Source organism: Sapajus apella, unplaced genomic scaffold, assembly GCF_009761245.1.
Source record: "Sapajus apella isolate SASKATOON/1434 unplaced genomic scaffold, GSC_monkey_1.0 scaffold148, whole genome shotgun sequence".
Taxonomy (NCBI): domain Eukaryota; kingdom Metazoa; phylum Chordata; class Mammalia; order Primates; family Cebidae; genus Sapajus; species Sapajus apella.
The window spans coordinates 1,431,078-1,444,297 of NW_022437088.1; the positions used below are offsets into that span (position 1 = coordinate 1,431,078).

General features: G+C 46.5%; 1 protein-coding gene across 1 annotated transcript; it reads left to right on the forward strand.

Moving 5' to 3' along the window:
• The first annotated feature begins 39 nt into the window (after positions 1–39).
• On the forward strand, positions 40–8,960 carry CUNH1orf189 (chromosome unknown C1orf189 homolog). Its single transcript, XM_032265079.1, has 4 exons — positions 40–352; positions 709–749; positions 7,173–7,302; positions 8,515–8,960. The coding sequence occupies exons 1-4, from the start codon at positions 320–322 to the stop codon at positions 8,614–8,616; spliced, it is 306 nt and encodes a 101-aa protein (XP_032120970.1). The 5' UTR covers positions 40–319; the 3' UTR covers positions 8,617–8,960.
• The last annotated feature ends 4,260 nt before the right edge of the window (positions 8,961–13,220 follow it).

Consider the following 13,220-nt stretch of genomic DNA (forward strand, 5'->3'; position numbering starts at 1 on the left):
CTAGAGAATTGGTGGTACTGTGTGCATACCCTGGACCTAGGACCATACAGATATCCCTTGAGACCCTAGCAGAAGAAATCCTAAAACTGGGACTGTGACTCTTGCTCATAAAATTGCCTGTGTCATCAGCAGAAGGCTACAGAACAAGGATTCTCTCAAGGTTTCTGGGGCAACAGGCCAGGTGGCCAATCAACTCCTAGGCCCAGGGTCATTGTTGGAGGCGTAAATGTTGCTATGACTACTGAAACCTCGGTTACTGAACTAAACAGAAAGAAGAGCCTGTCAGTCTCCTCAGACTGTATCAAGCAAATCTATAAACATGTCTGTGGAAAAGATGACAAAAGTAGAAGAGGTATGCAGAGTTGGAAGGAGGGGCTGGGTTGAAGTTTGATGAGGTTTCCAGATCAATTTACTATAAGTGCATCTTTTACTGGGAAAGGCTTTTGAAGAAACAAGGGTATACTATAATTAGTAATGGGAGTGGGAGGCTATGTCTACTACTTAGTAGGTATTCAAATATGTGCTTCATCCAACCCCTGCATGTTTTCTTTGATCCATTCAGAAAGAAGTAGAGTTTTCCTCTTCCTACCCCCCTAGGAAATTGACTGCTTTCTCTCTTAAAAAGGTCTAAGTCTCCCATTAGAATAGGGTTCTAGAGGTGAGGTTCTGGAGACTGAGGCAGATCAACAGAACTACCTTTTCTTGCAGAGTTTTCAAAGGGTCATGGAACTTAAGAAGATGGTCAACAGGTAATCTGCTTCTATCCCCTCTCTTTACCTTTGAGCTTGACCTTTCCATTCTACTGTCCTCCCTGAGCCACCTCCCAACTCTGCTGCGTCTCTTTAGGGGCTGGTCAAACAGAAAAACAGATGTGGAAAGGGGGAGAAGCAGCCTTGTTATCAAAGCAAACGAGATCAGCTTCTTAGCACCCACTAGATTAGGTTTTTATTGCCCCCCGCTTCCCATTCTCTGGAGGAAAATTGAAGCTTGTTTTTATTTTTTATTTTTATTAAGAATTCAACACTGGGGCCGGGCGCGGTGGCTCAAGCCTGTAATCCCAGCACTGTGGGAGGCCGAGGCAGGTGGATAACGAGGTCAAGAGATCGAGACCATCCTGGTCAACATGGTGAAACCCCGTCTCTACTGAAAATACAAAAGTTAGCTGGGTGTGGTGGTGGGCACCTGTAATCCCAGCTACTCAGGAGGCTGAGGCAGGAGAATTTCTTGGACCCAGGAGGCGGAGGTTGCGGTGAGCCGAGATCGTGCAATTGCACTCCAGCCTGGGTAACAAGAGCAAAACTCCGTCTCAAAAAAAAAAAAAGAATTCAACACTGTGGCTCACGCCTGAAATCCCAGCACTTTGGGAGGCCAAGGCAGGTGGATCACAAGGTCAGGAGTTTGAGACCAGGCTGGCCAATATGGTGAAAATGCAAAAAATCTCTACTAAAAATGCAAAAAAAATTAACCAGGCGTGGTCGCGGGCGCCTGTAATCCCAACTACCTAGGAGGTGGAGGTTGCAGTGAGCCAAGATTGCACCACTGCACTCCAGCCTGGGCAACAGAGCGAGTGAGACTCCATCTAGAGAACAAAAAAAGAGTTCAAGTATTTGTTGCCTGGCTTTGTACTAATCATATAGTTGGTAGTGCAGTATTTGTCGAATCAGTGAATGAAAAGATTCGCAAGACTGGGCTGCGTATCATTTTCACCTGATGAGCTTTTGAAAATATGCTGATGCAAGCCTGTCATGGTGGGTCACACCTATAATCCCAGCACTTTGGGAGGCCAAGGCGGGGGATTGCTTTAGCCCAGGAGTTCGAGACCAGCCTGGGCAAAATTAGCCAGGTGTGGTATTGTATACCTGTAGTTTCTGCTACTCAGGAGGCTGAAGCAGAAGAATCATTTGAGCCTAGGTCAAGGCTGCAGCGAGCTGTGATGCCGCCACTGCATTCCAGCCTGGGTGAGAGGAAGACTCTGTCTCAAAAGAAAACAAAATGGGCTGGGTGCATTGGCTCATGCCTGTAATCCCAGCACTTTGGGAGGCCAAGGCAGGCGGATCACTTGAGCTCAGGAGTTTGAAACCAGCCTAGGCAACATGGCAAGATCCCCATCTCTACCAAAAAATTTAATTTAAATAAGTAAATAAATGCTGATGCCCAGTTCTTACCCTAGGAGATTCTGATCAAAATGGTCTGAGATGGGATTAAGAGAAGCCTTTTTTTTAAAGTTTCAAAGGTTATATCCAGAGCTAGCAAGGATGTGAAGAAACGAAAACATGTAATTTTCATAGGAGTCTAGGTTGATACAGCCATGTTTACAAAGGCAGTTTGATAAAATCTATCAAAATTTGAATTCACATATCTGTTGAACTGGCAAAAATAGAAATTTACCTTACATATACATACTAGGAAAAACACTGGAAGGTACATAGACAAGAATGTTCATGACAGTATTGCTTTTATTTATTTATTTGTTTAGAGACAGAATTGAGCTCTTGTTTCCCAGGCTGGAGTGCAGTGGCACGAGAGCTCACTGCAACCTTTGCCTCCCGGGTCCAAGAAATTCTCCTGCCTCAGCCTCCTGAGTAGCTGGGATTACAGGTGCCCACCACCACACCTAGCTAATTTTTGTATTTTCAGTAGAGACGGGGTTTCACCATGTTGGCCAGGCTGGTCTTCAACTCCTGACCTCAGGTGATCCACCCACCTCGGCCTCCCAAAGTCCTGGGATTACAGGTGTGAGCCACCACATCTGGACAGGTTTTTTTTTTGAGACAGGGTCTCACTATTTTACCCAGACTAGTCTTGAACTCCTGGGCTCAAGCAATAAGTGGCCTGTAGACTCCGGAGTAGCTGGGAATTACAGGTGTGTGCTGCCATGCCTGGCAAGCATTGTTTATAAAAGTAAAAAAGCTAGAAAACCTAGCTGGTTAAATGGTACAGACATACTGTGCAAGCCACCTTTAAACTAAATGAAGTAAATCTCAATGCGCTAATATGAAAAGTTAAGGCTGGGTGCGGTGGCTCACACCTGTAGCAGGAGAATCACGTCTGTAGCAGGAGAATCACTTGAACCCAGGAGGTGGAGGTTGTGGTGAGCCGAGATCACGCCATTGCACTCCAGCCTGGGCAACAAGAGCAAAACTCCATCTCAAAAAAAGAAGAAGAAGATGTACTTGCCAGATTATGATAGAAAAATTTTGGCCGGGTGCGGTGGCTCGTGTCTAATTCCAGCACTTTGGGAGGCCGAGGCGGATTGCTTGAGGCCAGGAGTTCAAGACCAGCCTGGCCAACATGGCAAAACCCAGTCTCTACTAAAAAAATACAAAAATTAGCTGGGCAGGGACCAGGCGCAGTGGCTCACACCTGTAATCCCAGCACTTTGGGAGGCCAAGGTGGGTGGATCACCTGAGGTCAGGAGTTCAAGACCAGCCTGACCAACATGGAGAAACCCTGTCTCTACTAAAAATACAGAATTACCCGGGCATTGTGGCGCATGCCTGTAATCCCAGCTACTCGAGAGGCTGAGACAGGAGAATTGCTTGAACTCTGGATGCGGAGGTTGCAGAGAGCCAAGATCATGCCATTGCACTCCAGCCTGGGCAACAAGAGCGAAACTCCATCTCAAAAAAAAAAAAAAAAAAAAATTAGCTGGGCATGATAGCAGGCACCTGTATTCCCAGCCACTCAGGAGGCTGAAGCAGGAGAATCACTTGAACCCTAGAGGTGGGGGTTGTAGTGAGCCAAGATTGTGCCATTGCACTCGAGCCTGGGGGACAGAGCAAGACTCCATTTAAAAAAAAAAAAATTCTGGAAACATGCCCAAGTGGCTGGGTATGATGGCTCACACCTGTAATCCCAGCACTTTGGGAGGCCAAGGCAGAGGATCACTTGAACCCAGGAGTTTGAGACTGGGCAACATAATGAGACCCCTGTCTCCACAAAAAATAAAAATTAGCCAGGTACAGACCAGGTGCAGTGGCTCATGCCTATAATCCCAGCACTTTGGGAGGCCAAGACAGGCAGATCATGAGGTCAAGAGATCGAGACCATCCTAGCCAACATAGTGAAATCCTGTCTCTACTAAAAATACAAAAATTGTCCAGGTGCTGTGGCTCATGCCTTTAATCGCAGCACTTTAGGAGGCTGAGGTGGGTGTATCATGAGGTGAGGAGTTCAAGACCAGCCTGGCCAAGATGGTGAAACCCATCTCTACTAAAAATATAAAAAAATTAGCAGGGCATGGTGCACGTGCCTATAGTCTGAGCTACTCAGGAGGCTGAAGCAAAAAATTGCTTGAACCTACCGAGTGTGGTGGCGTGTGCCTGTAGTCCCAGCTATTCGGGAGGCTGAGGCTGGAGGATCTATTGAGTCCAGGAGTTCTGGGCTGTATGCGCTATGCTGATCGGGTGTCCACACTAAGTTCGGCATCAATATGGTGACCTCCCGGAAGCGGGGGACCACCAGGTTGCCTAAGGAGGGGTGAACCAGCCCAGGTTGGAAACAGAGCAGGTCAAAACTCCCGTGCTGATTAGTAGTGGGATCTTGCCTGTGAATAGCCACTGCACTCCAGCCTAGGCAACATAGCGAGACCCTGTCTCTACTAAAAAAATAAAAAAAGAAAGAAAAATTAACTTAAAAAAATTAAAAATTAAAATAAAAAAATTAAAGAATTGCTTGAACCTGGGAGGCAGAGGTTGTAGTGAGTTGAGATCACGCCAGTACACTCTAGCATGGGTGACAGAGCAAGACTCCGTCTCAAAAATAAGTAAAATACAAAAATTAGCTTGGTGTGGTGGTGGGTGCCTGTAATCTCAGCTATTCAGGAGGCTGAGGCAGGAGAATTGCTTGAGTCCGGGAGGCGGAGGGTGCAGTGAGCTGAGAATGCACCACTGCACTCCAGCCTGGGTGACAGAGCAATACTCTGTCTCAAAAAAAAAAAAAAAAAAAAGCCAGGCACACACCTGTTGTCCTAGCTACTTAGGCAGCTGAGGTAGGAGGATTGCTTGAGACCAAGAGGTTGACACTGTAGTGAGACATAAACACACCACTGCACTCCAGCCTAGGCAACAGAATGAGACCCTGTCTAAAAAAAATACGTATATATACAAAAATCAGCTGGGCATGGTGGCACATGCCTGTAATCCCAGCTACCCAGGAGGCTGAGGCAGGAGAATCGCTTGAACCTCGGAGGCGGAGGTTGCAGTGAGACCAGATGGAGCCACTGCACTGTAGCCTGGGCTACAAAGCAAGACTCTGACTCAAAAAAAAAAAAAAAAAAAAAAAAAAAGAAAAAGACTTCAGTCATTCCCAACAAAGTAGCAGTTTCTCGTGCAAATATATCATATATATATACATATATGAATAATTTTTTTTAATTAACCCAAGGGCCAGGGGTGGTGGCTCATGCCTGTAATCCCAGCACTTTGGTAGGCTGATGGGGGCAGATCACAAGGTCAAGAGGTCAAGACCATCCTGGCCAAAAAGGTAAAACCCCATATCTATTAAAAATATAAAAATTAGCTGGGCATAGTGGCACATGCCTGTAATCCCAGCTACTCAGGAGGGTGAGGCAGGAGAACTGCTTGAACCTGCGAGGTGGAGGTTGCAGTGAGCTGAAATCATGCCACTGCACTCCAGCCTGGTGACAAGAGTGCTACTGTGTCCCCAAAAAATAATGATAATTAACTTCAGTAGCTGGGACCTGCCACCATGCCCAGCTTATTTTTATATATTTTTAGTAGATATAGGGTTTCACCATGTTGACCAGGCTGGCCTCGAACTCCTGCCTGACCTCGAGTGATCCACCCCCCTTGGCCTCCCAAAGTGCTGGATTATAGGCGTAAGCCACTGTGCCCAGTTAGAGATAATTTTTTTTTTTTTTTGAGACAGAGTCTCTGTTTTAAGACAGTCCTACTCTGTCACCCAGGCTAGAGTACAGTGGTACAATCCTGGCTCACTGCAGCCTCCACCTCCCAGGTTCAAAAGTGCTTCTCATGCCCCAGCCTCCTGGGTAGCTGGGGATTGCAGGTGCATGCCACCATGCCAGGTTAGTTTTTGTATTTTTAATAGAGATGGGGTTTCACCATGTTGACCAGGCTGGTCTTGAACTTCTGGCCTTGAGTTATCTACCTGCCTCAGCCTCCCAAGGTGCTGGGATTACAGGCTGAGCCTGTGCACCCAGAAAATTTTTTGCTTTTAATTTAATAGATTTCTGTGTGGATTCAATTTTTTCAACATGTGGAAAATGTACTTTTGATTTTTTAAAAATCCCAACAGTGAATATATACCAGGAGATGGAGGTTATAGTGAGCTGAGATTGCGCCACTGCACTCCAGCCTGGCCAACAGAGGGAGACTCTTTCTCAAAAGAAAAAAAAAAATAGCTGGGCATGGTGGCAGACACCTGTAATCCCAGCTACTCGGGAGGCTGAGGCATGAGAATTGCTTGAACCCGGGAGGCAGAGGTTGCAGTGAGCCAAGATTGCGCCATTGCACTCTAGCCTGGGCAACTAAGCGAGACTATTTCTCAAAAAAAAAATTAAAACCTCAATGAAGATTCCAGTCTAGCCAGGGCTGAGAATCACTAGTATGATAGAAGGGATATTAGCTTTAGAGAAATTGGATTTGAGGCCGGGTGTGATGGCTCACACCTGCAATCCCAGCACTTTGGTATACCAAGGTAGGTGGATTACCTGAGGTCAGGAGTTGGACACCATCCTGGCCAACACAGTGAAACCCTGTCTCTACCAAAAATACAAAAATTAGCCAGGCGTGGTGGAGCATGCCTGTAGTCCCAGCTCCTCAGGAGGCCAAGGCAGGAGGATTGCTTGAACCCTGGAGGCAGAGATTGCGGTGAGCCAAGATCACACCACCTAGATGACAGAATGAAACTGGATTTGAGACCCAGGTCTGCTATTAAGTGACCTTGGGCATCTCACAACTTTTAGTTTCCTTATCTGTATTAGGTAAAAATTAATGCCTATGCCATATAGTTATTGTAGTGATTAAATGATATAATGCACTTAATATATACTAGGTTCTAAATTAACCTTTTAAGGATTTTATGATCTTCTGACAGTAGGACAGACGCTCCAGGACAGCCTCGCTCTATGGGGTTTTTGTCTCTCCTCCTAACTCTAACCCATTCAACCCCTGCCTCTGTACCTGGAGCAGGTGGCGAAATGCACATACTGACTGTCTGTGGCAAATGACATTGGCCCAGAGAAGAAACCCGTATGCCACCCTACAGATGCAGGACACCATGGCACAAGAATTGGCACTGGCCAAAAAGCAACTACTAATGGTGAGTTCTAGCAGGGCAGCCTGAAGCCTCATTCATTACTGCCCTGTGCGTTTGCCCACTGAGTTTTCCAAGCTCTTAGTGTGTGTCATTGCACATTTATCTTGTTTGTCTCTAGGTTTTCAGCATTGCACCAGAGCAATACAACTCTAACCCCGTTGCCAGAACTCTTTTTCATTTGATTCTTTGCATCCACCTTATAGGTAGCACATCTTAAAGTCCCAAAGTATACTCTAGTTCCTGCTCCTTTCATCTTGGAGACTCAAAACTGCATCTTAGGCTGGGTGCCGTGGCTCACGCCTGTAATCCCAGCACTTTGGGAGACCAAGACAGGCAGATTGCTTGAGCCCAGGAGTTTGAGACCAGCTTGGCCAACATGAAGAAACCCCATCTCTACTAAAAACGCAAAAATTGGCTAGGCATGGTGGCACATGCCTATAAGCCCAGCTACTTGGGAGGCTGAGGCATGAGAACTGCTTGAACCGAGGCAGAGGTTGCAGTGAGCTGAGATTGTGCCACTGCACTCCAGCCTGGGTGACAGAGTAAGACTCAGTCTCAAAAACAAACAAACTGCCTCTTAGTGCGTATCTCTCTCTCTTCCGGGGTCCCAACTTGCTGTCATGTAATCATCTTTGTTTTTACATTTTTGTTTTTGAGATGCAGTCTCACTCTGTTACCCAGGCTGGAGTGCGGTGGCGTGATCTTGGCTCACTGCAACCTCCACCTCCCGGGTTCAAGCAATTCTACTGCCTCAGTCTCAAGTAGTCCTGAGTAGCTAGGACTACAGGCACATGCCAGTACGCCTGGCTAATTTTTTGTATTTTTAGTAGAGATGGCGTTTCACCATGTTAGCCAGTATGATCTCCATCTCCTGACATTGTGATCCACCCGCCATGGCCTCCCAAAGTGCTGGGATTACAGGTGTGAGCCACTGCACCTGGCATGTAACCATCTTTGTATCCCAGTTAATAGAGTTTCTGGTTCATGGTATGTTCTCAGCAAATATTTGCCGAACATAGGGCTTCGACCGTGGAGAAAAAAACTGGATAGGCTTCCCCTCCACTGGTTCAGCCTCTCTGCTACCACCTAGTTTTATGTCACAACAAAGTACAGCTCCAAGAGAACACAAGTAATGGGAAAGCAACTAAGGAGAAAGAATAAGAAAGGGTGATAAACAGAAGCAAACACCATACTCTATTCTGTCGTCTCTACCAGGTTCGTCAAGCTGCCCTGCACCAGCTGTTTGAAAAGGAGCATCAGCAGTACCAGCGGGAATTAAATCAGATAGGCAAAGCTTTTTATGTAGAGAGATTGTGATGGCATCCGAAACACTGTTCTTCCTTTCTCAATATGCCTGCTAACTTAGCCTTCTAGAGCCTCTACCACCTTGAACCTCCTTCCCAAAACATACCTGGATCTCGCTATCTGCCTTGGACTTAAGACAGTGCTCCCACTCTCACTTCTCCACTCTTGTTAATCCCTTGCTGTTGTTTGGGAAACAATCTACGAAACAATGGTAAAAACAAGAGCGACGCCTTGTGGTCAGAGTGGGATTTACTGTGTTGACGTAAGGGGGCAGGGGTGAGGAGGGGGGCACAAAGTGAGTTGAGAATCCTGATTTGGTATAACAAATAAAATTAGTTCTTAAAGGCTCAAACTTAGACCACTGGGCTCATTCTTTCAGGTCTAAATCTTGATTTGTTTCAGAAGTGTTTATTTTTCAGCTACCATAATCTTAACTTCCTGGATTTTGTTCACCACCTCAGATACCACTTTCAATTATCTTTTCTGTATACTTGGACAAATTGCTCTGAATGTGGCTATTAAGCTAAAGGCACTGTGGTGCTTACGTGACAGGAGGGCTGCATTTTGGATTTTGAGTCAGCCAGTTATTGTGAAATTTTGGACAAGTCTGTTTCCTCTGGGCCTGAATTCCCACCTATGCCAAGTGAGAGGGTGCCAAACTTAAATGTCTCCAGGGGTCAGGCAGGTAATGTGGCATTTGTAAGGAAATAAGGAGTGCTGGGATTTGTAGGGGGCTGGAAAGAGCAGTCAAAATAAAGGCACTTGAAATTCTGAAAAATACTGAAACATACAGATTGACCGTGTGTGTCATATGAAGCCCACAGACAACCTTACTTACAAGGGTCCACTTTACAGGCTGGGTGTGGTGGCTCACACCTGGTAATCCCAGCACTTTGGCAGGCTGAGATGGGTGGATCACCTGAGGTCAGGAGTTCAAGACCAGCCTGGTCAGCCATGGCCAACATGGTGAAACCCTGTCTCTACCAAAAGTACAAGAAATTAGCCAGGTGTGGTGGCAGGCACCTATACTCCCAGCTACTCGGAAGGGTGAGGAAGGAGAATCGCTTGAACTCGGGAGGCAGAGATTGCAGTGAGCTGAGATTGTGCTATTGCACTACAGCCTGGGTGACAGCAAGACTCCATCTCAAAAATAAAAACGGTCTACTTTACATGTGAATGACATCCCAAGCTAGAGAGACCCCCATTTCACAGCCAGTGACAGCCGTAGGAATACACTATCAGTCCCTGAATACACTCCCTGAACACACCATCGCTCCCTGATGTAAGTGCCATTATACATTACTTTGCGTTGTGCTCTCACCTTGCTGTTGGCATCCTCACTGGTCACTCATCCTGTCCACATGATCTTTTCCTGACCTCAACTCTACGTGCCTAGGTCTTCACTGCAAAACTCATACTCTTCCCTCCAACCCAAGTCTGTCTCCATCTGTCTCTATTCAGTCTCCTGCTGAACACCCCATTTTACTTCTAGCTGTCAGAGCTTCTTCCTCTGCCCCTACACATCCCACTGATCAAGAGGCAGTATAGTATAAAAATAAGAGCACAGGCTTTGGAGTCAGGTGTGGGTTCAAATTCTGGCTTCACCTCTTTAATTCTTGTGTCATCATGTGGAAGTGATTAGCTTACCTGGCCTCAGTTTCCTCTACCGGGCTGGGTGCAGTGGCTTACATCTGTAATCCCAGCACTTTGGGAGACCAAGGCAGACAGATAACCTGAGGTCAGGAGTTCAAGACCAGCCTGGCCAATATGGTGAAACCCTGGCTCTACTAAAAATACAAAAATTAGCCAGGTGTGGTGGTGCACCCCTGTAGTTCAAATTGCTTGAACCCAGGAAGTGGAGGTTACAGTGAGCCGAGATTGTGCCATTTCGCTCCAGCCTGGGTGACAGAGCAAGACTCCATCTTCAAAAAACAAAACAAAACAAAAGTCCTCTTCTGAAAATTAGGATAATAATACCCATCTCATAGGATCATTCAAATAATTAAGATAATGTATACAGCAATACAGGGAAAGCCCAGTGCTTGGCACACAGTTGGTATCCTCCATGTTTTCCCTCAAGAGATTTCTCTGTGACCCAGGTCCTTCAGAGGTTGCTTGCAGGCCTCTAGGCCAGGCCTCTTATCAAATATCACTCTCCACCCGTGCCCATTCCTCTCTCTGTGCTACATATCCATGCAACCCCCAGTTTCCATCACCTCTGCTTCCCAAACCCTCTTTAGTCAATAACTACTCATGAATGCTCATATCAAGTGATGTGGAATTCACAGCCCAGTTGGAGAGCCAGACACTGAATAAGTAACAAGTATGGTATAAGTTTTTGTTTTGTTTTGTTTTTTGAGACAGCCAGGAGCTAGGCTGGAGTGCAGTGGTGCGATCTTGGCACATTGCAACCTCCACCTCCCGATTTCAAGCAATTCTCCTGCCTCAGCCTCCCGAGTAGCTGGGACTACAGGTGCATGCCACCATGCCCAGCTAATTTTTGTATTATTAGTAGAGACGGGGTTTCACCATGTTGGCCAGGATGGTCTTGATCTCTTGACCTCGTGATCTGCCCACCTCAGCCTCCCAAAGTGCTGGGATTACAGGCGTGAGCCACTGCACCCGGCCGGTATAAGTTTTATAGGATACAAAACCATACATGTGACCTGGATTTGACCCAGAAGCCTGAGACTGAGTCATCCATTCCTATGTTTGCCTGTGTCCTCCCCCACCCTCTATTTTCTGAAGTTTCATCTCACCTTCAGTTTTTTGCTTTTTGGTTTTTTTTTGAGACAGGGTCTTACTCTATTGCCCAGGCTGGAGTGCAGTGGTGCAATCATGGCTCATTGCAAGCTCAACCTCCTGGGCTCAAGCAATCCCCCATCCTCAGCCTCCTGAGTAGCTGGAACCACAGGCACATGCAACCACACCTGACTATTTTTTTGTAGAGATGAGGTCTCACTATGTTGCTCAGGCTGGTCTCAAACCCCTGCGCTCAAGCAATCCTCTGCCTCAGTATGAGCCAAATAGTGGCTGCACCTTTTTTCTTTTTGTTTTTTTAGGTAGAGTCTCACTCTTTCACGTAGGCTGGAGTGCAGTGGTGCAATCTCGGCTCACTGTAACCTCCGCCCTCCCAGTTCAAGTGATTCTCTTGCCTCATCCTCCCAAATAGCTGGGTCTACAGGTGCCTGCCATCATACTCGGCTATTTTTTTTTTTTTTTAAAGACAGAGTCTCATTCTGTCGCCCAGGCTGGAGTGTAGTGGCATGATCTCAGCTCATTGCAACTTCTGCCTCCCAAGCAATTCTCCTGCCTTCAAGCGATTCTCCTGCCTCAGCCTCCCGAGGAGCTAGGACTACAGGCACCTGCCACCACGCCAAGCAAATTTTTATATTTTTAGTAGAGATGGGGTTTTACCATATTGGCCAGTCTGGTTTCTGCCCACCTCAGCCTCCCAAAGTGCTGGGATTATAGGCGTGAGCCACCACACCCAGCCTGCACCTTCATTTTTTAAATCCTCCCCCGTATCTGTTCCCAGGCAGCTCTTTGCTTCTTTTACACAGGCAGTATAGCCTGGCATTAGGAGAACAGACTTTAACACTGGACAGATCTGGGTTTCAGTGCTGGCTCTGTCACTTACTGACTGCGTGGTCTTGTGCAAGTTATTTTAATTTTCTGGGTTACAGTTCCTTATGCTGTATGTAAAAAGGGAAACAATGCCTAATTCACTGGGTTGCTGTAGGGATTAAATAAAGCACTTAGCAGTAAGTAGCACAAAATGTCCAATAAATGGTAATCCATAATTATGATTTATTCCTCCTATGATAGTTTTTTTCCTTATTTCCTTTCCATTACCTGGCCTCCCCTTACCTCCAGCCAGATTCCCTCACCAACCCCTTCTATTTTTCTATTCTCCTTTCCTCTGTTCATTTGAACCCACTGAATGCCCCATCCCCTCTGCGTTGATCCCTGACCTTGGCCTCTTCCCCCAGGGCTTGTCAGTGCCAGGCTGGCTCCAGTATTGGCAGGTTGGCCCCCCACATCTCCTCTGATCCTGTCTATTCTGTCTGCTCTCATAACATCACTCCATCATACCCATTCAGCCCCTCTTCCCTCTGTGGCTAATGCTATATCCAGCTCCTCTGGCTCAGAGGGGCTCAGTTCTGTTTGAAATGGCTACATAGTAGATATTTTCAGGAGAGCTAAACAGCTTTCATCAAAGGCCATCTGATGTTTCTACCTAAGTATGCCATACAAAATCTCCTTCAAAGACAGCTGCTCCTCCCCTGCATCCATATTCCCAGTCGGCCTCTCTGTTCTTCTACTGCCCAAACACTAAAGTACTTTTCATTCCTGCTAGTGTCTTTCCCAGCCTCTCTTCCTCCAGCTTCTGGTTCTTGAGTGTGGGTACGTTTCTCAGGGAGGGGAACTAGAACTTGGGGTGTTAAGGATAAGAAGGGAAAACAAGAAAGTACAAATTACACACACATCCCCTTTAGGAGCCAAAAAACGAACAAAAACATAAGACAACACCCCAGTTACCTACCTTGGGGCCTGTATATGCCCATTTGTTAGTCTTCCCCTGAAAGACAAGAGCCATACAACAGAAATTGACT

What these genes read in the sequence shown, in the direction of transcription:
- CUNH1orf189 (XM_032265079.1), top strand. Translation starts at nt 320, where the DNA reads ATGTCTGTGGAAAAGATGACAAAAGTAGAAGAG. An exon ending in AGATGACAAAAGTAGAAGAG is followed by an intron (nt 353 to 708) that starts GTATGCAGAGTT and finishes CTTTTCTTGCAG; the next exon opens with AGTTTTCAAAGGGTCATGGA. An exon ending in CTTAAGAAGATGGTCAACAG is followed by an intron (nt 750 to 7,172) that starts GTAATCTGCTTC and finishes TACCTGGAGCAG; the next exon opens with GTGGCGAAATGCACATACTG.